The sequence below is a fragment of the Aricia agestis genome, chromosome 13 (genome assembly GCF_905147365.1).
Source record: "Aricia agestis chromosome 13, ilAriAges1.1, whole genome shotgun sequence".
NCBI lineage: Eukaryota > Metazoa > Arthropoda > Insecta > Lepidoptera > Lycaenidae > Aricia > Aricia agestis.
Genome location: NC_056418.1, coordinates 2,614,109 through 2,638,242, shown reverse-complemented (window position 1 = coordinate 2,638,242; position 24,134 = coordinate 2,614,109). Strand labels below are relative to the sequence as shown.

Sequence of the window (24,134 nt, the reverse complement as noted above, 5' to 3'; positions counted from 1 at the left end):
ATTCGCTATTCATTACCGACTTTGATGACATGACAAACTATAGTTTAAGCCATAGTTAAGTTTACCCCGTAGTTAACTGTAACAAAATTAACGGTTCGGTTAATAGAATTTGTGTTTCTAAATTATAACTGACTGAATAATAAAGGAGCGACAGAGTTTTGTCAAACAATAATAAAATTAATATATCTACCTTAAAATTGAGTTCCAAAATTCCACCGTAACATACATACTAATACATACATACAGAGCAAGTTAAATAAAAGCTTTTAAAAATATCCGTGTATTGGGGTAAAAAAGTGTTTAATTTTTTTTATTTTTTTATTATACTTTTTGCACACATCAAGGTACAGAGGCGGGCTTAATGCCTTTAGGCATTTTCTTCCAGCCAACCTTTGGGTGATGTAGAGACGAGAGCGAGAGCAAAGTACATCTATAATTTTATCAACATTAATAAATACATACTATAATAATTACTATTACATACTATACGGATACTATAGTTCAAATAAAGTAATAAATAAATTATATATATATATATATATATATATATATATATATATATATATATATATATATATATATATATATATATATATATATATATATATATATATATATATATATATATATATATACAGTGTGTAACAAAAACTAGTGATAATACTTAAGGGTGTGTACATGTTCCTTGTAGAGAGTTCACTGTGAAAGTAGCAGCTCTAAAAGACGATCATTTTTTTTCACTTTTGTATGGGCAAGGGCCCGAGCGTCACGAGTTTCCCCATACAAAAGTGAAAAAAAATGTTCGTCTTTCAGAGCTGCTACTTTCACAGTGAACTCTCTACAAGGAACATGTACACACCCTAAAGTATTATCACTTGTTTTTGTTACAACCTGTATATATATATATTTTATATACACAATAAATATCATATTTTATATAATATATATATATACTAATAATATATTAATTAAAAGCAACTTAATTTATTCTGTTCATAATCTGCCTGAGACTTAATCAAAAATAATTCACGAACTCTGCGCTTGAATACCTTTTTTGACTTAGCCAATCTCACTTCCACTGGCAGTGCGTTCCAGAGGAGGATAACTTGGATATGAAAGGAGGAATGGACGAGTGATGTTTTATGGGGTGGACAAAGAAGGAGCATGTTATTTGTGGACCGGAGATTTTTGTCGTGATTGCTACATCTAAATTTAAAATGAGCAGCCAGATAGTCAGGTGCAGAGGGAGAGTGGAGCAGGGAAAAGAGGGTACACAATGCCCGTAGCGATCGTCGTTCACGTATCGGCAGCCACTGCAACTTGGCACGGAAAGGGGAGATGTGGTCGTACTTACGGAGGCCAAAAATAAATCTAATGGAATTATTGAGAAGCCGGTCGAGTTTGTTGAGGTGCTCCGAATTAAGGTCGAAGTAGCAAGTATCACAATAATCCAGTACTGGGAGTATAAGAGTTTGTACTAGTAAAATTTTTATACTGGATGGCAAGAAATATTTCATGCGATAGAGAGACCGCAGGCAATTAGTGACACTTTTACCAACGTGAGACACCTGAGTACGCCAATCGAGATTAGCATCAATATACGAACCTTTCAGCCCTAGTGTTAAATTCTTAACACTAGGGCTGAAAGGAATAACGTTTCCGTCGAAAATTACAGATGGGAGAGTTCTAGTGTCGACTTTTCTCAGTAGTCTCGGGCTTCCTATCAAAATCGCTTGACACTTAGCGGCATTCACAGACAACATACGTGGGAGAGCCATGCTTCGGCACGAATGGGCCGGCTCGACCGGAGAAATACCACGTTCTCACAGAAAACCGGCGTGAAACAGCGCTTGCGCTGTGTTTCGCCGAGTGAGTGAGTTTACCGGAGGCCCAATCCCCTACCCTACCCTTTTCCCTTCCCTACCCTCCCCTATTTCCTTCCCTACCCTCCCCTATTCCCTTGTAAAAGGCCGGCAACGCACCTGCAGCTCTTCTGATGTTGAGAGTGTCCATGGGCGACGGAAGTTGCTTTCCATCAGGTGACCCGTTTGCTCGTTTGCCCCCTTATTTCATAAAAAAAAAAACAACCCAAACTTGGTGGACCATGTGTTGATAGCATTCAGATCTCGTTAATAATAATAATAATTTTGAATTTTGTGTTTAGTATTCTATTTTACGCAACAAAAATCGTTTTATTAAACAAAAATACCCAACTATCAAGCCGGTCGGTTAAGGAGATCCTAATGACAAATATACAGACTGAACAAAATAGCTTAGTTTATGAGGATAAACTAAGCTATTCTCCTAACTAACTCCTCCAATGAATCCTCAGCTGCTCTCGGTCTCTACGACTGCCATGTAATCTAGTAGCTTCGTACAGTCGTATGTTGCGCCTTAGAGGGTCTACGCAGCGTCGTAGAGCTTCTACTTTGCGTCGTAGAGGGTCTACGTCACGTCGTAGAGCTTCTACGTTGTGTCGTAGAGGGTCTACGTCGCGTCGTAGAGGTTCTACATCGTGTCGTAGAGGCTCTACGCCGCGTCTTAAAGGTTTTACGTCGCGTTGTAGAGGGTCTACGTTGCTTCGTAGAGGTGCTACGTTGCGTTGTAGATGCCTACGTAGCGTCGCCGAGAGTCTACGTTGCGTTGTAGAGGGTCTACGTCGCGTCGTAGATATTCTAAATAGCTCCGTAGAGGGTCTACGTCGCGTCGTAGAGGGTCTACGTTGCGTCGTACAGGGTCTACGTCGCGTTGTAGAGGGTCTACGTCGCGTTGTAGATAGTCTAAGTAGCTCCGTAGAGGGTTAACGTTGCGTCGTAGAGGTTCTACGTTGCGTCGTAGAGCTTCTACGTTGCGTCGTAGAGGGTCACGTTGCGTCGTAGAGGTTCTACGTCGCGTTGTAGAGGGTCTATGTCGCGTAATAGATTGTCTACATTGCGTCGCAGAGAGTCTACGTTGCGTCGTAGAGGCTCTACGTCGCGTTGTTGAGGCCTACGTTGCGTCGCCGAGAGTCTACGTTGCCTTGTAGAGGGTCTACGTCGCGTCGTAAATAGTCTAAGAAGCTCCGTAGAGGATCTACGTTGCGTCGTAGAGGGTCTACGTCGCGTTGTAGAGGGTCTACGTCGCGTCGTAGCGGCTCTACGTCGCGTTGTAGAGGGTCTACATTTCGTCGTAGAGGGTCTACGCCACGTCGTAGTGGGTCTACGTTGCTTCGTAGTGAGTCTACGTCGCGTCGTAGAGGGTATACGAATTACGTCGCGTCGTAGAGGGTATACGCCGCGTCGTAGAGAGTATACGCCGCGTCGTAGAGAGTTTACGTCGCATCGAACGGTCGGAAAGGTACAGAGCTCTCAAAGTAGCGTCAAGTATCGTAATTTTACAATTACCGCTGCATAAGACTACCTTTTTTGCCATATTTTGGCTGTTCGTAGCGTCAGTGTACTAACATTTATCTTTTTTTTTTAATTATTTGCATGCTATCTTTATAATTATTAAGAGTGTAAGTCCTGAGTAATGAACTTATGTTTAACATCTAATGTACCACTTTTAAAGCAAATAACTGAATGAGTGATTGATCTTCCACCAGGAGCACCTTGCGACCCTCACCTCAGAACTGCCCCGTGTGGACAGCAACAAACTGGAGCGGGTCCTCTCTGCTGCATATGCCCTCACCAGCACCGAGCTGCAGCAGATCAGCTTGCCAGACTTCCCTATTGACAACTTGCACGCCGCAGCTGCTATCTTGGTGAGTGTTTAGAGAAAGATAATGTTGTAGTAGGAGTGAAATAATACGATCAGGGTCCCTAGTCAACATCTACGAATAATAAAAACTAAGGAAGACCGGAGACCCGAATACATGCATACTTTATGCACAAAGAGACCTGAATACATGCAAGAATTTTGTGTAATTATGGAAGTGACAATTATTGTCAACGTCTTTATTTCATGAGTGATTTCGAAACACTAAGGTTCACTCGGCATAACTGGGCGGTAGCGGTCATATGACTCCCTTTCAAAAACTTGTCATTTTCTATATAAAGCCGCGATTGACAACATCTGACAACTTATTGTCAATCGCGGCTTATATACAAAGTGACAAGTTTTTGACAGGGAGTCAATTACCGCTACCGCCCAGTCACGCCGAGTGAACCTTAGTTTTAGCTATTGTCATATTTTAGTGTGCGATAAGGAACCAAATTCAAAAGTTGCATTTCCTTAGTTTTTATTATTCGTAGGTCAACATGCATTCCCCATGCCAGCGATGCGTTATGTCTAACTTCATAAATTTTTGATATTTGACTTCGCTATCGAAACTAGTAATGCTTATTTACTTGGGGGCCTGATCGTAGATCGAGCGTTATTTCCCTCCTCATCTCAGGAGTCGACTGTTCAATTAGAAGTTCGTAATTTATTTACAAACTCACGGCTATACATTGGGTAATAAAACGAAGTATGGAATGTGTGTGTGCCCTTTATAGTTTAGAGTTAATTCACTGTAAAAGTAGCAGTTTAAAAAAAATATGGAAAAATTCATGATATTAGCGCATTTCTCATAGAAAAATAGAAGTTAAAAGTAACTCTTTCAGCGCTTCTATATTAACAGTTAAAACAAATAGATACATAATGTTGTTCTTTAAAATAAGCTCCTATTCTTAACCCAAATATTCGCAAACTTAATGGCCAAGTCGAAATTAGAAATTAGTTCAAATGATAATTGATAAACTTGCAATTTCGCGCAAAACTTTGCCGACCTTTGACTATCTGATGGTGATATTGCGTGGGGAAGGCCGTATTAACTTAGTTATAGAATATAGTTGCACAACTATTGAACTATGGTTTCAACCATGAGACTTGACGCAGTTCAAAGTGTGTTTTAAAAAAAATTCTGCCTTATCTGGAGAAAAGCGTGAATGTGGCATAGAAATTTTGTGTGTCAAGTTATTGTGTATCAATATTAATTCTTCAAGCCCCATAAGAGCACCGGTGATCGCGACAACAATAGAATACAATAGCAATTCCTGGAAACTGTGATCGAAGTATTAAAAGCAGGACTTGAGATTGCAAAACTCATTGTGCTATATAACTTACTATAATATATTTGTCAGAGAAGCTAAGTTATTATTTTTAGGCGCTTTGCAGACGGCGGGACGGGGCGGGCCGGTTAATTTCGCCGCGTACGCCCGTCGATGTCTGCGGCTGCCCGCGTCGCGTGCACAAAGCACACGCCGTCTGCGTTACTGCATGTAAGCTGGTTTGTGTGATCCACGGCGGGCAGCCGCGGACATGCGCCGCCAGTGCTCGCAGAGCACCGCTTTTAGCCCGCCGTGTGCGTTGGTAATATAGGATTCCCTGTGTGCGATCGTTCGCGGCGAAATTGACCGGCCCGCCCCGCCCCATCGTCTGCAAAGCGCCTTAATATTAATAAGATGATAAACTGTTTTTGTAACCTGTATAAATAATAGCAATAAAACAGGATGTTAACTAAATAAAACTAAAATACTAGCCTGTCGCGAATAAGCGTTACTAATATCATATAAATAACACAAAAATATGGCCCATATCTACAATCGTCGTAAATCTACGTCAGTACTTAATACCTCAAGGACGAAGGAGCCATATTTCGTGGCATTTATTGGATATATAATATAATTTATAGACACGGCACGGTCAATATAGATTCACGAGTATAGAAATTGACATAATATAGTTTAACCACTTATGCTTTATGGCGAAAGACCCCTATTTCTCAATACGACAAAAATAGCAGTATATTTGAATTTGTACAATTGAAGAAATTGATTCATATGCAGTTGACGCACCTACGTCATTTGGTCGGCTTATGTCAATTCAATGTAAGTCGTGATCTGTCGGCTTGGATTGACATAATATCAACTTCTCTGATAGTACATAATTTTTAAAGACCCCCACTTGATGTTGCTCGTGGCTTAATGGACTTAAAATTATACAGTTTAGAAAGCGCGTAGGGGCTCCGAAGCCTATAAAAACCTTGTAAAATGTACGGTTCATATGTTATTTCCTTCTGCGTGACATGCGTAAATTTTTTTTAAGGTATAAAAGCCAACTCATAATTTTTTTATTGAAAATATATTTTTTAAGTTATTTTGACTATTATTTAACATAATATGATAATAAGGGACTGTTTCACCACTTTCTGATAAAGTGCCGGATAGGCTATTCACAACTTTTTTGACATATTCTCCATACTTGATCTGTCAAGTTAATTGGTCGATAGCCTTATCAGGAAGTAGTAAAACAGGCCCTAAATATACTGTAACTACTTTGTGGAAATTCATGTTTCACAGCAATAAATATAGACTTTTCATACGCTTTCTCCACTTTATCAATTGATTTTGATGAAGTGGAGAAAGTGTATGAATTGGCTAAAAAATTCGGATAATTTTGGTATTGAAATATTCGTGGAAGTTCACGGAAGGTTTCATATTAGGATGGAAGCGATACAAAGTTCATCGGGTCAGCTGATATTAGTGAAATGGGCCATTAATGTATTGATTATTATTATTGTTACTAACACCAGTGCATATATTTATAAAAAAATAAATAATTGTTAGACTAATTGTGATAAAATATTAAATGAGTTATTATTATTATTGCACGCCTTAACGGCTAATTGTAGATAAGTACCAGGACATCTTTGTAATACCTTAAGTAACCTACAATTGCAAAAATAAATGATTTGAATTTGAATTTTAATAAAGTGTTTTCACACACCTGTTGATGATTTTGGCGAAACCGGTCGTGTAAAACATTGAAATTGTAATAAAATTAATTAATAAAGTGGAATAAGTGCATGAAAAGCGTATCTGGGGGCACGGGAGTGCCCCCGCCAAGATGCGCCTATTTATTACTGTGTATATTATTAAACAGTTTTTTACCGACTTCCAAAAAGGAGGAGGTTATACGTTCGGCTGTATGTATCTTTTTTTTTGAAGTAAGTATGTTCAACGATAACTCAGCCGTTTGTGATCCGATTTTCAAAATTCTTTTTTCATTGTAAGTTGTTTCTTTTTTCCAGGAAAAAGTACCGAATATACCTGTCCACAAGCTTCTTTACTACCTCTACCCGTACAACTCATTTCTATCCAAAGACCACGTGAAGAACGTAAAAGATATCTTTGCTAATCTCAACGTAGATACGGAAGAAAAATGCAATATAGTGCTCAAAGATATAAAACGAAAGGAGAATAAAGCAGACGTTGTTCTAGAAGTGAATGGGGTGAAGTCAGAACTGACTGTTCCTTGTGGAAGAAGAAGAGAACAGAAGGCAGCGAAAAAGTTCGTAAGAACCGACTTCCAAACTCAACTTCTGAATGAGCTGCTTTTGAGTCACAGTGTAGGAGACTTTTGTATTGTTGGTAAGTTGATGAATACTAGTAGAGAAATTAATTCATATAGGGTGTAACAAAAATAAGTGATAATACTTTAGGGTGTGTACGTGTTCCTTGAAGAGAGTTCACTGTGAAAGTAGCAGCGCTGAAAGACCAATTTTTTTTTCACTTTTGTATGGGGAAACTCGTGACGCTCGGGCTCTTGCCCATACAAAAGTAAAAAAAAAATTCGTCTTTCAGCGCTGCTACTTTCACAGTGAACTCTCTACAAGGAACATGTACACACCCTAGAGCATTATCACTTATTTTTGTTACACACTGTATACAGATTATGATTAAACGTACTTTGACTTTACCCCGATGTAGGTCCGCTATCAATTTATCTGATAGTCCAATCGCCTGTCGCGCCAAGCAAAAAATCTTTCATTATCGCATCGCGTTTGTCTTTATCACGCAAGCACAAAAACGCGGTACCTGTAAGCAGAGATAAAAACTATAAGTTATTCGCACTAAAAAACTTTTTTTCTGATAACTTCTTGACGCTAACAGACTATAGTCTCAGCCTTGTACTATTTCACTCCGGTTTTCTGATAGACAGTATATATTCGCAGGGCGATTACGTATCTTTTAACAGCAACAGGCATTAGACAGCACAATATTTGCCATAGCTGTCGCAAGATACTGTGCTGCCAAAGCAGATATTGTGCTGTCAAGAACCTGTTGCATAACATAATCGTCCTGTCTTTTTTTTATGAAATAAGGGGGCAAACGAGCAAACGGGTCACCTGATGGAAAGTAACTTCCGTCGCCCATGGACACTCGTAGCATTAGAAGAGCTGCAAGTGCGTTGCCGGCTTTTTAAGAGGGAAATAGGGGAGGGTAGGGAAGGGAATAGGGTAGGGGATTGGGCCTCCGGTAAACTCACTCACTCGGCGAAACACAGCGCAAGCGCTGTTCACGCCGGTTGTCTGTGAGAACGCGGTATTTCTCCGGTCGAGCCGGCCCATTCGTGCCGAAGCATGGCTCTCCCACGTCAATCAAACTATTTATGTCTATCAAACCGACACCTGCCAAAGCATGGCTAACCCCTTTACATTTTTCTTCTAGGCCCAAAAGGCTGCGGCAAGAGCCTTCTCGTCTCGCAACTATCGTCCCTATTAGGTTACGCCGTAGAGCCGATAGTCCTGTACCAGGACATGACGGCTCGGGACCTTGTGCAGCAGAGAACCACCCTGGAGAATGGAGACACGGTGTGGAGGAACTCGGCGCTGGTGGAAGCGGCGCTGCACGGGCATATGGCGGTATTAGATGGGCTACATAGAATACACGCTAGTACATTGGCCGTGTTGCATAGGTAGGTCTCATAAACGGTAAAATTGTGTATTAATTTTTGTTAAGTTCTAGAGGCGATACAAGGCAGCATTTCACTCTTGCAGTGTAAGTTGGCACGTTATTAGGATCGGAAAATAAAATTTTGTATTTATTAAGTTAATGTGAATGTGTAAAAAATTATATTGATTGAACTATAAGTTACGAATAATAAATAATACTACGGGGTGACTGACTCAAGAATTAATTAAAAAATATTGCCATGAGATGCACACCTAGGTTTGCAGTTCGTAGAACTTTCGTACTTTCAGTTGGTTGCCATTTGCCAAGCTCGGGTCGGTCATACGTTTTTTTGTTTACGTGTTTTACGATTTTCGTTGCCATATGTATTTATATCAGTAACTGGAGCCGTATTTATGCAGTCACATATCGACAGTTGTAAGGCTTTTGATGGGAATACAAATTTCAAATTTAAGTGCCTTCACAATATTAAGTCGCCAGTAGTGCGGCAGCAGCGCGACTTCTATACGATCTATCTATTCTATAGATAGTATAGAAGTCGCGCTGCTGCCGCACTACTGGTGACTTAATGTGAAGGCACTCTTAATGTTCTTTTATTTGAATACGAATGGCTTTAACTTATGTACCAATCTTGCTAATATAATCACCTCTTGTTCTAGGCTAGTCCACGACCGCGAGCTGCAGCTTCACGACGGCACTCGTATGCTCCGTCACGACAGATACGACGACCTCGTCGCCTCTGGCCTCTCACCACAGGAGTTAGACGAGAGCGGGGTGAAGAGGATACATCCAGCTTTCAGGTCCTAAACAAATTGTTCGCAACGTTGCTTTCTGTTAAAAGTTTCGGATGCGGATGTGAATGCGGATACGGAAGTGAATACGGATGCAAATGTAGAGAAAAATACTGATAGGGATAAAATGTGGTTCGGGTTCAAATACGTCTTTGTCAAGTTGAAAATGTATAGTCTTCCGGCCCTTATTTATACTCCTCGTCTTTACCCGCGGGGTAAGCAGCGACGCTGTTGGTTGGTTTTTTAGAAAATAAGGGGGCAAACGAGCAAACGTGTCACCTGATGGAAAGCAACTACCGTCGCCCGTGTACACTCGCAATATTATAAGAGCTGCAGGTGCGTTGCGGGCCATGTAAGAGGCAATACGCTCTCTTCTTGAAGGTTTGCAGGTCGTATTGGTCCGGAAATACTGCTGGTGACAGTTCGTTCCAGAGTTTTACAGTGCGCGGCAAAATGTTACGCGAAAAACGCACTGTGGAAAAGTTGTAATGTAAACAATGTGTTTTAATATTGCAGAATAGTGGCTCTAGCGGAGCCTCCCACCACAGGGCGTGGCCAACAGTGGCTGTCCCCGGAAATACTGAGCCTCTTCGTCTTCCACGAGATGAGGAACCTGAGTAAGGACGAGGAGATATTCATTATTGAGAGCCTTGTGAGTATTTGTTGAAGAAAACAAATAATAATTTAAAAAAACGAAAACCGGTACATAGTACGTAGGGTAAAAAAAAACTATAGAGCAATACTTAATGTTGAAAAAAAAATTCCAATGTTAGCCAATATCACCTTCGGCATCATTACTAAACTATTGACACCTTATTTATTAAAATCGGATCAGTAGTTTAGCTGTGGGGGCACATACGAACATACAGATATACATGCTTACATACATACATTGACTGCTAAATCCTTATTAACTTTGGCGTAGCCGAGTAAAAATAAACGGTTTTTTTTTTCAGTACGGCAACATTTCCAAACCGATGCATTCCATTATCAATTTGGCGGATCAGCTGCGGAAATCTGACGACAGCACACTGAAGAACCTCTCTTCTTCACTATCCACACGACAGCTGCTAAGAATAGCCAGTAGAATGGCCAAATATCCCACGGATACCGCGTATGTGACCATACAGAGGACTTTCCTAGCTAAATTCCTTCCGAATCTCGCCAGAAGAGCTTTAGATGGGGCCTGCCAAAAAATGGACATAGAACCACCATTCAGATTTGGTCACAACCGACCCGAGAAGATACTGCCTTGTTCAGTTCAAAACGGAACGCTCACTATCGGCAAAACTTCTATAGAAGTGTTCAAAACGGATGCCCTAACTAAGGTCCCAGATATACTCTTCTATGACGTACCACAGCATATAGAACTTCTAGAGTGGTTACTCCAAGACTTTTTGCTCGGAAACCATCTCCTGCTAGTCGGTAACCAAGGAGTGGGCAAGAATAAGATAGCAGACAGGTTGCTTCAACTTCTGAACCGTCCCAGAGAGTATATCCAACTGCATAGGGACACAACTGTCCAGTCTTTGACGGTACAACCGACGGTACAAGATGGTGTAGTTATATACGAAGATTCCCCTCTGGTTAAGGCTGTCAAAAACGGTCATGTTTTGGTGGTAGATGAAGCGGATAAGGCGCCAACTCATGTGACTTGTATCCTCAAGACGCTGGTAGAAGATGGGGAGATGATACTGAGTGATGGCAGAAGAATTGTGCCCAAACACATGCTGGATAGTTCTGCTGGAGACATCTCCAGTTTCATTCCTGTGCACGATGACTTTAGAATGATTGTGTTGGCAAACAGACCAGGGTTCCCGTTTCTGGGCAACGACTTTTTCGCATCTTTGGGTAAGTAATATCTAAATAGTTAATGGAATCAGGCGTTACTTTGCGGAAATCCATAGTTTAAATTTAGTTTGTTATTATTTTTAGCAATATTCCGCGAAAACTAATAATATTTCGCGGAATATTGCTAAAAATAATAACAAACTAAATTTAAGTAATATTTATTTCTTACTCTGCTAATATTTATATAGGATTCAAGAACTACTGCTTCGAATTTAAAAAATCTTTTTGTGTTGGATATTCCTTTTGATCTGCTTTAGAGTTTAGGCTATACAACATCGCTGCGTTCATTGGGAGCGAAGTATCAGTGGAAAATGTAAAAATAGGAAAAATAATTCATCTTTATTATGTCGCTGGTCCGGATGAACAGGGTATTAACTCAAAAAAGCCTATTTTTCAGGAGAGCGATTTGAAGTTTTCAAATCAATATATTTCCATTTCCGTTGATAATTGGTTAACCTCTCTTTTATATTTTGTAAACTTACTTTATTGATAATGTTTTTGTTCACTGCACAAGTTTGTTAATTTTGCTATTTCTGAGAAAAAAATTAAAATCTGCAGGCAGGACCATAATAATACCTTTTTTCACAAAAAATACTTCTAAACCAAAGTAGTAAGTACAAAATTTTATTTTCATAAAAATGTAATTTTGAGGGTCTACGATCGGCTTTTCGATTATTTTTTGAGACATTATTTAAACATCATGCTTAGTTTGCTATGCCATCCTATTTTTTCATGATTTGTTAATTCATTCAGTTATGTTTAAGGAGCATTCATAATACTACCATGTTCCACAAATATTAGGAATAAATTTTCAAAATAATACAAAATGAAAACAAACATTTCACTATTAAACGTTTATTTATTTAAAAAAAAATCACATAAAAATAGTTTAAACATCATTCTTAGTATGTAATTGATTGTACTGTCGGTTCTTGGTGGAAATTCATGTTGTACACTAATAAAACACACTTTTCTTGCACTTTTTCCACTATATTAAGATATTATTATAACTTTTAACAAATAACACGACCAGTTTCGAAATTATTCATCACCTGATGATGAATAATTTCGAAACCGGTCGTGTTATTTGTTAAAAGTTATAATAATATCTTAATATAGTGGAAAAAGTGCAAGAAAAGTGTGTTTTATTAGTGTACATCATTCTTAGTATTTAAATAAACAAATTTAAATCACTAGCTACACTTTTGAGCACACTAAAGACCGTTGGGGTCTTTGGCTCTTAGTAGTATCAGTATTTTTATGGTTTACTTATTACTATATAACTTTATTCTTAATTCTTAGTTTTAACCTTTGTTAAATTTAGTCTTAGTTTAATTCGACTAGGATTAGAGGAAGTCTTTCTCTTTTTTTCTATCTATCTATAATCTATCTACTCGGACTATCATCCGAGTTAACTCCGGGAAAACATGGTTCTGGAAGAAATATATATTTAAGCATTTAACTGTTTAGTGTTCATTGTTTCTAGAATTATCAGATTTTGTGTACTTTCAAGAACTTTACCATAATTTTCGACTTGATGGACCGAGGACAATAATGACGAATCAGAGTCAATCTCCTCTAATTTATTGGCTTCTGGAAGAATAATCAGTAATTAACAAAAAACATAAATTATGAATTTCATAAGCCTACACAATTAACCTACATAATTAAAACTTTTTGGAGACATTGCCTACAATTTTACCTGTTGTGTTGTTAGATGTGTCATTGAAAGTAGAAGATGAAGCTATTGGTTCTTCAGGACTATCATCGGGCACCATTCTTGATTAGTCGCTACAAATAATAATGAAAATAGATGCAAATTAAACCACTATTTATAACAAGCAAATATAGTGTTGATAATCTATAAACGAAATACTTATAGATACTTATAATATAGATATATTTACACTTTACAAGTAATACCTTGAGTAGACATAATATTCACGGTCTCATCATAAGAAACTAATGCGGATTCTCCCTCTCTTGGATTATCTTTAACAGCGTTTCTGATTAAGGTAACTCTTTGCGAAATCATTCTGTAAAATAAAAAAATTAGGTAGTTATAGAAAAGAGGAAAAGAGTTCTTTTCATAATTAATTCAAACAAATACACGACAAATTATGTTGAATATAAAACTTTTTTGTTTTAATACTATTATTTTTTAAGTTTTTCTAAACAATAAAGAGTCATAACCAAAACAAACCCTACAAATCCACGTTATTTTAAATTTACATAATATTATTTACGATAAATACTTTTTCATCGAGACAAAATTGCACTAAACAAAAAAAAACTTTTGTGAACATGGAAGTATCTCAAATTAGTTCTTTAAACTAGAAACACCTGTTACAAACCAGATGCAACAATTTATTGTAAATAAGGTATTAACTTGAAATTACTACTCTATTTCACAAAACAGTAATATTCAAACAGAACTTACCTTTTAATGAACACTGCGTTTTTCAAGGTTAAAACTGTATATCACAAACGAACGACGTCCTTTCATCACAACTCCGCGAGTAAGACTGAATACGACAGTGTTGTTCAAACCAACACGTGCAAAAGCGCGAAAGAGACGAAGATACTACCCCGCACCCCCGCCAGTTTGACGTCATATCGTTATGCAACCACGTTCGTTAGAAAGATCGCGTGATTTTAAGTAGGACTGTATTTTTAGGTGAAAAGTCGCGGGCACCAGATAGTTTACAATTTTATATTATCTATATATATATATATATATATATATATATATATATATATATATATATATATATATATATATATATATATAAATGGATTTTCAATTGTGTTAGTAACGCTAAAACTCAAAAGTGGCTGAACGGATTGGGCTAATTTTAGTCTTAAAATATTCGTAGAAGTCTTCCCTGGACTTTAAAGTGACACGAAGTTCACCGGGACAGCTAGTATTCAGATACAGTTTTTGATTTATAAACTTATAGGAGGTTATTTTTATATGAATAATCTGGACAGCTTTTGCAAAATATTCAGATAAAGTAGTTTTGAAATCTATTGACACCTCATTCATCAAAAACACAGTAAAAATCACCCTTCCTCTTACCTGTGTCGTAATATATTAACCCCTTAATCTCTCAGGTGATCTATTCTCCTGCCACGCGGTAGACAACCCGTCGATCGACTCGGAGCTAACCCTGCTACGGTCATACGGGCCCGACGTACCATATGACGTCATGAGGAAGCTTGTCCAGGCATTCGCGATGTTAAGAGATATGGCAGACCAGGGACAGCTTACGTATCCCTACTCTACGAGGGAGTTGGTGAATATTGTTAAGCATTTACAGGTTAGTTAATTTACACTATTATTCTATGTTACGTGGGTGAAAGTACTTATTAAATAAACATAAATTAAGTCTACAGTTCTATTAAAAGTTTAGACAACAACACTGAGCATTTAGCAATTGCTAGTTTTTGAATAAAGGACATTTGCAAAATCTTACATCGCCTTTTGCTTTCACTCGCGTACGAAAACATAACTCATGTGCAAGTAAAATGAGAAGTATTGACAGCTTTAATTACGAGTACGACACAGTGATGACAAAAAAACGAAATCATTTTTTTAAGTAAAACTTGTTTACGCACACTTGACTTGGGAGTAAGCTGGCAAATGCGTGACGTGAGCGTTACGCAAAGTGTGATCGGATGAGGCGAACGGAGAGGTACGCGCGCGGTGTATTTATATAGATGGAGCTCAAGAAATTTTACTTCAGTTGTGTGGTCTAAAGAACATTCGTTTTCTTCCACTCTAGAGATATCCAGAAGAAGATCTAGCCACGGCCATCGGTAACGTGTTCGATTTCGACCGCTACAGTAAGGACACGGCGGACACATTACTCGAAGTGTTACACACCACGGGTCTGCCCACAGAGGGCGTGCTAGAGGGACGGTCTAAGGAGGCGTTAAAACGGATACAGATGACCATTGAAAGGACTAGCGGGTTAGTATTGTCAACTTTACTGCTTTAGTCATGGACGAATATTTAAGATTAGACCGCATTAGGCGACACTACGCTGCAGTGTAGCGACGCGACACGTCACGACCAAATACAGATTTGACAGACAGAGGCCTTGAGGCCTCAGTCTCGAAATCTGCGGGCAGCGGGGCGGGAGCGGTGACGCGGGAGGGAGTATAACTTGGTGCGCGTCGCGCCGCTGCTTTCGACGCCAGTTCCATATAAATCTATACATTGAAACGTGCCGCTCCCGCGCCACCACCGCTCCCGCCCCGCTGTCCGCTGATTTCGAGACTGAAGCCTGAGAGAAGTAGCGGGTTAGTATTATCCATCTATACTGTTACTGGATAATCTGTTTTACAACTGTATTTTTTGCTTTCTTTTAAGTCTGTTAGGATTTCAATAAAACGGACAGCCAGCGCCATCTATACGCTGGCTGCGACAACCTGCGTCCGGATCCATTGACAGCTGACAGCTGACAGGAGCGAACGGTGACACATGACAGGGTTTGACAGGTGTCCAGCTCTCTTCCGCCGGCCGGCGGGCGCCATTCGCCTCTCTTTTGCAAACCTTGTTAACTCACAAGTTTTCTTTACAAATATTGTAATACTAATTAATAAACGTATGTAAGGTGTAATTCCACGTATTTTAAGGGCGGATTCGACCAAACTGGAGTAAAATTTTACTCGAGTATAACTGTCTCCTAATCTAAGAGTAAGCTGGTTTTGCGTTTTTCTAACTTCTAATCCAAGAATGAGGTAATTACACGGGAGTAAATACTTACACGGGCTATTTTGGTGGAGTAAATATTAAACTGAGAATAGTTGCACAACAGGGTTCAACTGTCACGGTCGGTGTCATTGTGAACTATAGTTGACATTTTATTTCATACTCTTTGAGTAACTTGGTAAAATGCAAACGATAATACCCTAGAGTAAATTAAAGGAGTAAAATTATTCTCATGATAGTTATACTCGTGTGACTTCAAGTTTGGTCGAATCGGGCCTAAATAACCCAGGGTAGTCCTACCGGAGCGCTACAAAGTCCCTTTCTCTTTTTGGTTATTTAGTCTGCATCTCATTTGAGCTGGTCCATACTTGCACATAAAAAATAGTAATAATAATAACCAACCAATTTATTATTAATTGCCCTATATTTTCTATCACAGTAAAGACGTATCATCCCCCAAGCACGGCAAAGAGGACCCAAAGAACGAGCCCCACGTGGGCGGCAACACGTGGGCGGGCGGCACGGGCGGGCGGGACACCGCGGGCTTGGGCGGCAAGGGCGGGCCCTACAGGCTGGATAAGGGACACGATGTGCACCAGGTATGTGGTCCCTAACTTTTTATGTAGCTTGGTCGCCGAGAAGTTCTATTGCTATTTTTCTTTTTTACCTGATTGACTTGCGGCTACTATTATCTTGCACTTGCCCACCAATGTATTGTCATCTCGTTTTCGTAGAAACGCTATAACAATTTTTTGTGAACGAATTTTTATATAGTAATTAGGTAGGTAATTAGTATATCAATTAAAATATTTAGTATCCTTATACAAAAAAAATATTTAGGGCCTGTTCACCACCTCTTGATAAAGGGCCGGATAGGCTATCCACAACTTATCTGACAGATACTCCATACTCTATCTGTCAAGTCAAGTTGTGGATAGCCTATCCGGAACTTATCAGGAAGTGGTGAAACAGGCCCTTAGTATCTTTATTCGTTAATGAGAGTGACACAGGGACAGAGTGTCATCAAAGAACTTGTTAAATGACCGATTAGGTTGGGTTATATTCTTATGTATGATCATTGAACCAACAATTACTGTTAACAGAGTAGGTGTGAATAAGTATTTTTTTTCACCATCTTTTTTATTTAAACAACTTATACACAATTTCCAGCTATCAGACGCGGAGAAGGACGACATACCGGAGCACGTGAAGAAGGCGGCGCGGGAGATGAACAGGAAGGCGTTTGAGGAGCGACTGCGTGAGATCAACATGAGCGAGTACGACGCCAAGCTGTACGGGCAGTTCCTGAAGGCGGTGCAGCCGCAGGTATACAAACAAACATATTAATTTTATATGGATCTCGGAATAGAATACAATCGCTTTATATGGTGAGGGAAATTGGAATACTACCTACTCCTATTTTCTTCTGACACAATACATATTAATACAATAATGCTTACAGTAATGCTTCTGATTAAATCTAAATTATTATTTACGCTAAAATCCTGAAAACGACATAATTTCAGGAAAATAGTCTATGTCATGTCACTCAGGAACATACCAGCTTTTATCGGTGTTAAAATTTTTGCAATCGGACCAGAACTTTCAGACAAAAACAAAACAAACCTTACCTCTTAGTTATATTAGTGTAGAAGAGTGTAGATAAGATCTGTGGGTATTTTATTTTATCAGATCGGAGCGCTACGCGGCGTGCTGGCGGAGTTGCAGGCTAAGAAGAAGGAGCGGCAGTGGGGCCGACACCAGACCAGCGGGGAACTGGATGACGCTAAGATCGTTGAAGGTATTCGTTAATTTGCCTCAGTGTCTTATGTATTATTCCCTTACGCATTAAACACGTAAATAATTATATATATGGAATACTTATCTAACAAACAATAGACTGTGCAGGTTAACTTGAAGTTGCAAGCTGTCGTGTGTCCACACTATGCGCTTTCGTCTTCAATTTAAAAAAATACAAAATGAAACAATTTTACATAAGAAAACATATTCTAAATGATGCAAAAAAAGACGAACTTATTGCTAACAAGCAATGCAGTGTTGCCAACTATTCAAAACGTTTTCCCCCTAAAGCAACTTCAAAACCCACTAAATTTCAACCAAAACTCCCCAAAAAATCAAAATATTTAAATTTTCTTGGGGTATGTTCTACTAAGCGCTCAAAACGCTGAAATACACCTTCAACAGGCCAAACAAACAAACAGGCCAGTAGTTTTTAAATTATGGAGTGTAGATGGAGGAGAACTATCTCTGTATGTAAAAAGTGTCCGCTGAAATGCGTTAAATTAGGGTGGCGCTACAGTAGCAACAGGGTAAATTTTAAATCATTTAGCAGCTTTTATTTCAGCCATGTTAGGTTATATTATTCAAAATATATTATTTAAATAAATTTAAATACTATTTAAATAATATATATTTATATTTTGTCACCAACGGCTACATTCATTCCATACCCTTTGCTGCAGCTAGCGCCACTCTTGGAGGATTTTTCAACTGTTATTTACTGCGTACAGCTGGACACTTTTTGAAATATCCCTCTGAATATAAGATAGTTCTCCTCCATCTACCCTGCATATTTTAAATACATACTTCAATCTTTTTTTTCATTACATGTATACAACGACAACAAATACATCTTCTGTCAGCCTACAGCTGTCAGCTGGTACGACTCAAAAAACTATAGCGACACATGTGCTTTGTGTGGCAGTTCCATCTAAAGCTGCGCGGCCACTGCATCGGAATCGGAGCGTACGCTCCGTACGCTCCGATTATTTACGAAAAGCCGATGGTGTGCGTCCACTGCATTCGGATTCCGCATCGGCAATTTAGTTATTAATGTATATAATATGAAATGTTTAATTAACGCTTTGGAGTTAAGGTTGGATTTGCTATGTTCAGTTTCGATACCTTGTTTCGATGCGCTTTGACTCTGCACTAAATATATAAATTGACCCATAGACGCGGCTGCGGATGACGTCATCGGCATAAATTCCGGTCTCAGGCGCAGAAATGCCGATCCAGTGTACGCAGTACCATACAAATCAATACGAAGCAACAAATCCGTACGCTCCGTACGCTCCGATTCCGATCCAGTGCACGCGCAGCTTTAAAGGTGGCTTTCGGATCTATGCCGCGAGCGACCGCGACCGGTAAAAATTCAAATAAAATGCTACTTTATGACATAGAATATAGGTATCATTTTCTACTGACATATTTTGCGTGGCGACCCGCCGGCGGCGTGGCGACGTAATAGCTAGTGATTGAGTAAAATGAAACCTATGTATAGCCTATGTCATAAAGCAGCATTTCGTTTGAATTTTCGTCCGTCACGGTCGTTCGCGGCAAAGTTCCGAGACACTTTAAGGTTGTTATTAAAAAAATATTCCATTCTTAAAAAAATTTATCCCCAAAAATATCCCCAAAATATTTTACCCCCTAAAAAACCCACTAAATTTATTTTTCCCACTAAATTTAGTGGGAAATCCCCATAGTTGGCAACACTGCAAGCAATCTATTCCAGTCAACCTTTTGATCGGATTGTCTTTGATTGACGGTGTATAAGAGATTGAAAAAATAATATATTACACAATTACATTATATACAACTATACAATTATATTTCAGGTATAACGGGCGAGCGCGCCATCTACAGGCGGCGCGTGGAGGAGGAACCCCCGCCGGGCTCACCACCAGACAAGCCCAAACGACTGAGAGTGGTCGTAGACGTGTCGGGGAGTATGTACAGGTAATTAAACAAACGTTCTTTTTAAACAATATAATATTACAAGTTAGGTCTTAGACTATATTAATTAAAGCCGTCAGAAAAAACCAACGACGTAATATTATTGACACTATTTCTATACTTCAGGTTCAACTCGTACGACGGTCGTCTCGAACGTTCTATGGAGGCCGTAGTTCTTCTAATGGAAGCGCTTCGCGGGTACGAAGCGAGGATCCGCTACGATATAATCGGTCACTCGGGTGAGGAGCACGCTTTAGAACTTGTGAGGGTGGACAGACCACCGGAGAACGAGAAACAGAGGCTACAGGTACGTGCCAGCTCGTAATATGAACGTGAAATGTACCAAGATATGCGTAATACGTAGGCAAATCGCAATGTACTACATAACGTGTACGTAATTTGTACGTAAGATGCAAGAAATATGTGCGCAATGTACGCAATATGTATGTAAGATGGACGCTAAACATGTACGTAAGATGTACGCAAGATGCACGCAATGTACGTAACATGTACGTAAGGTGTACGCAAAATGCACAGAACATGCACGCAATGTATGCAACATTCACTCAGTACGAAAACCGGACGTAACATGCACACAGTATGTAAGCAAGATACACTCAATAGTCAATACGTACGCAGCGTGCACGCAATACGTACGCTACACTCAATATGTACGCAAGTGCACTAAATACGCAACACGGACGTAAAATTCTCGCTCGTATGCGTGTATATATTATGCATATTTTAATACGGTTCAGTAACTATTCAGATACTTGGCGTTTTCGATTACTGGTAATATAATATAGTTGCAGCGGCGTTTAATAAGATTTAATTACGTAAATGTTTACATATATTGCAATTTATTTCCAGATAATCCGCACGATGCACGCGCACGCTCAGTTCTGCTGGTCGGGCGACAACACGCTGGCGGCGGCGCAGCACGCCGTCACGCAGCTCGCGGCCGAAGATGCCGACGACGCGATTGTGCTGCTGCTATCTGACGCCAATCTCAGGAGGTAGCTATAAGCATATTAATATGGCGTATCACGGCGTATACCATCTTGTAAAATTTTTGTCTAACTTTTTTTAAACAAATTATAACAAAACACACGTTTATTTCTTGACTTTTTATAAAATGTTATCGTGTTACACAATGTTTTATAACGTTAAATATAACTGCTATGTGGAGCACTTTTACGTGATACACCTACCTGTCAAAGATCTTTTAGGTCTTAGTATTATTTATAATAGGGTGCTAAAATCAAAACGAACATTAATGTTACTATTTCATATTATTTATCTACCATTAAAATATTGCTGTGTAACAGCATCTTGGAAAGCCGAAAATATGCGTAAGCGAATTAAAAAGGTGAGCATTTAAAATATCACCTTTTTAATGTCAAAATTAAGTTATTAAACTTCAAACCGAACTATCCTACTAATATTATAAAGGCGAAAGTTTGTTTGGATGTATGGATGTGTGGATGTATGGATGTTTGTTACTCTTTCACGCAAAAACTACTGAACGGATTTTAATGAAACTTTACAATAATATAGCTTATACATCAGAATAACACTGAGGGTACAATTTTAACCGACTTTGAAAATGGGGGAGGTGTTATGTTCGTTTTCTTATATTCAACGATTACTCCGCCGTTTATTAACCGATTTTCAAAATTTTTCTTTTGGTATATGGGGTATCGTCCCAATTTGGTATTATATTCATAAAAGTGGTGATCTGATGAAGGATCCATAAGTAATCGAGGGAACTCCTCAAAACTTATAGGGAAACATGTGGTGACTTTGGTTTCGTGAGAAGTATTCTAAGCATATGCTACCAACAAGTAAGATTTTGCACCGAGATATACCTGGTATACCGTGGTTCGGAAGGCGCTGAGAGAACTCCTGATTCTTTATAGATACAAGTTTGGGAGTTTCGGCGTTGTTTTAAGAACAGAAAGCATATATTACATTCATCATCATCATCACTACCATATTATACCATTTCATAGTCTTTTAGATCGAGACTCGAGTTTGTCAAGCGATAATTTAAAAAAATCTATACCTACCTAATATTATAAACCTGAAGAGTATGTTTGCTTAAACGCGTCAATCTCAGGAACTACAGGTCCGATTTAAAAACTTATCTCAGTGTTAGATAGATCATTTATCGAGTAAGACTATAGGCTATATTATTTTATCACGACCGAAGAAACTCAGGAAAATGTGGGAAAAACGGGGGAAATATTTTTTATGGGAAAATGTACGGTTTCTGTAAAATTCCTAATTTACGCGGGCGAAGCCGCGCGGGACATCTAGTACATAATAATAATGATAATATCGTGTAAACAAATTGAAATCAATATTTCAGATACGGCATCCCGCCAGAGCGGCTAGGAACCATCCTCGTGTCTGAGCCGCGAGTACAGGCGCATGCTCTGTTCATAGGGAGTTTGGGAGACGAAGCCAATATGTAAGTACTAGCTATAAAAAGCCTAGTTTTTTTGCCTTTTGAACTATCACTTTTGGAACGAAGTTCCTCATGGCGCGTTCGGCGTATGGCCTATTGGTATGTAATGTGGAATACGTGCACTCACAGTCATGTACTGTTTAGGTTGCTGCGTCGTCTGCCGGCTGGCCACGGTCACGTGTGCTCCGACGTGTCGCAGCTACCGCACATCTTGCAGCAGATCTTCGCTGCGTCGCTGTTGCAGACAGATTAGAAGAAAGTTTATAAAAAAAAAAAACGCAAAGACAAAATTATTTAAAAAACAAAACAAGAATAATAAGGAACGTTCATTTGCAAAAATAAAAATTACAGGGTGTAACAAAATTAATACTTTAGGGTGTTTATTTGTCGCTTATATTAGAGTTCACTGTGAAAGTAGCAGCGCTGAAAAAGCAACTTTTTTACTTGTATGTAAAAATTCATGGCGCTGGGGCGCTTACCCATACAAATCACAAACAAAAAATTGCTCTTTATATATAAGTATCTATATACGCAAGTGAAAAACTTTGTATCCTTTCGCAAGTGAAAATGCGGAAACGTAGGTACATGAAATTTTGCATAGTTATACTTTATATGGTGAAGGAGAGCTAATATTATTTTGAAATTATGCATTTATCACACATTGTTTTTACAAATAAAACATTACACACACTACAAATCGCACACTCAAGAAGATGACAGATTTTTGAGTGACAAACGTATACATACGAATTATACTCTTTTTTTTTATGGTTCTGTTGACAACAAATTGACAAATTGAATAGGGATTATAGTTTTTTTTATTGAATCTTAGATACTATTAGACAAGGCTTACACGGCCAGTCTGAGATCAGCTGAGTCCCAGAGACGAGAGTTGAAAAAAAATATGATAAAGTAAATATTTTTTTACAAATTAAAAGTAGTAGTCCTAATGACGTCGAAACTAAGATCGAGTTTCGACTATTGGGCGATCTCCAGTTATCACTTAGTTTTGTTACACGTTGTATAGTTACAATTAGATGGGTACATATTAAATGTAAAGTAGCACTCATGTTTTGTCGGATATAATATCTTGTCACTGATCACGACTAACATTGACTACATAACCTGAACAAATAACATAGACTGTGCCATTTGCAATCTCTGATGGTTTAAAAAATGTTTTATACTTTTCTAGGCACAAAATATAGCTTTATGAATATATTTTCATACATAAAAATTAAAGTGCGATTAATAGAGATTAACATTGTATGTACAATATTAGTAGATATTATGTAAGTAAGTACGTGTATGTGTACATTGCATTGTACATAATATTTTAATTTTATATTATTTTAATTTGAATAGGTATAAGGTTTGACGCACGAATCACTGTTTCAGTTTTTAATGGGCTTTATTGTTGTTTAAAATATTATATAATGTATTAGTTTCCAAATATGTAAAATAATAGACTACCTCTACAAAGTGTATGAACGGCTGTGGTGTATATTTTTTTAAATTTAAGATTAATTATTATTTTATGGTTAATAAAATATGTTGTATAAAATCTTACTTTTTTATTTTGGATCATAACACTTTTACTCATAAAAATATATTTACTATGTTTATTCAAGTCACCAGTCGAATCGCCTGTCCAAGTCGAATCGCCACCCCATTTACACGGGTGACTAACGGGTCGATTTTAGTCACCCGGCAAGTCACCAGTCAACAGTAGTATTCGCATTTCGCAGCAAGCGATCACTTGCGACTGAGCGTTTGCACGGTCGATTTTAGTCACCAGCCGCATGCGGCCATTGGCCGCACGACTTTGGGGC

At 38.6% G+C, this 24,134-nt stretch overlaps 1 protein-coding gene and 1 long non-coding RNA gene across 2 annotated transcripts in view; one reads left to right on the top strand and one right to left on the bottom strand.

Moving 5' to 3' along the window:
- Positions 1 to 22,562, top strand: part of LOC121732901 (von Willebrand factor A domain-containing protein 8) — a 33,112-nt gene extending 10,550 nt beyond the window's left edge. Inside the window, exons 6-21 of the mRNA XM_042122924.1 lie at positions 3,584 to 3,742; positions 7,052 to 7,391; positions 8,472 to 8,718; positions 9,374 to 9,514; positions 10,022 to 10,157; positions 10,462 to 11,356; positions 14,471 to 14,676; positions 15,142 to 15,329; positions 16,513 to 16,672; positions 17,244 to 17,399; positions 17,766 to 17,874; positions 19,715 to 19,835; positions 19,959 to 20,139; positions 20,703 to 20,848; positions 22,204 to 22,305; positions 22,447 to 22,562. Of these exons, the coding sequence (XP_041978858.1) occupies positions 3,584 to 3,742; positions 7,052 to 7,391; positions 8,472 to 8,718; positions 9,374 to 9,514; positions 10,022 to 10,157; positions 10,462 to 11,356; positions 14,471 to 14,676; positions 15,142 to 15,329; positions 16,513 to 16,672; positions 17,244 to 17,399; positions 17,766 to 17,874; positions 19,715 to 19,835; positions 19,959 to 20,139; positions 20,703 to 20,848; positions 22,204 to 22,305; positions 22,447 to 22,555 (3,396 nt within the window). The 3' untranslated portion in view covers positions 22,556 to 22,562. The remainder of the gene's footprint in view (positions 1 to 3,583; positions 3,743 to 7,051; positions 7,392 to 8,471; positions 8,719 to 9,373; positions 9,515 to 10,021; positions 10,158 to 10,461; positions 11,357 to 14,470; positions 14,677 to 15,141; positions 15,330 to 16,512; positions 16,673 to 17,243; positions 17,400 to 17,765; positions 17,875 to 19,714; positions 19,836 to 19,958; positions 20,140 to 20,702; positions 20,849 to 22,203; positions 22,306 to 22,446) is intronic.
- Positions 12,954 to 14,033, bottom strand: LOC121732905. Its single transcript, XR_006036455.1, has 3 exons — positions 13,797 to 14,033; positions 13,280 to 13,392; positions 12,954 to 13,147 (listed from the first exon to the last, which is right to left on the bottom strand). It is a non-coding gene; the product is annotated as an uncharacterized LOC121732905 (long non-coding RNA).
- Positions 22,563 to 24,134: the final 1,572 nt, after the last annotated feature.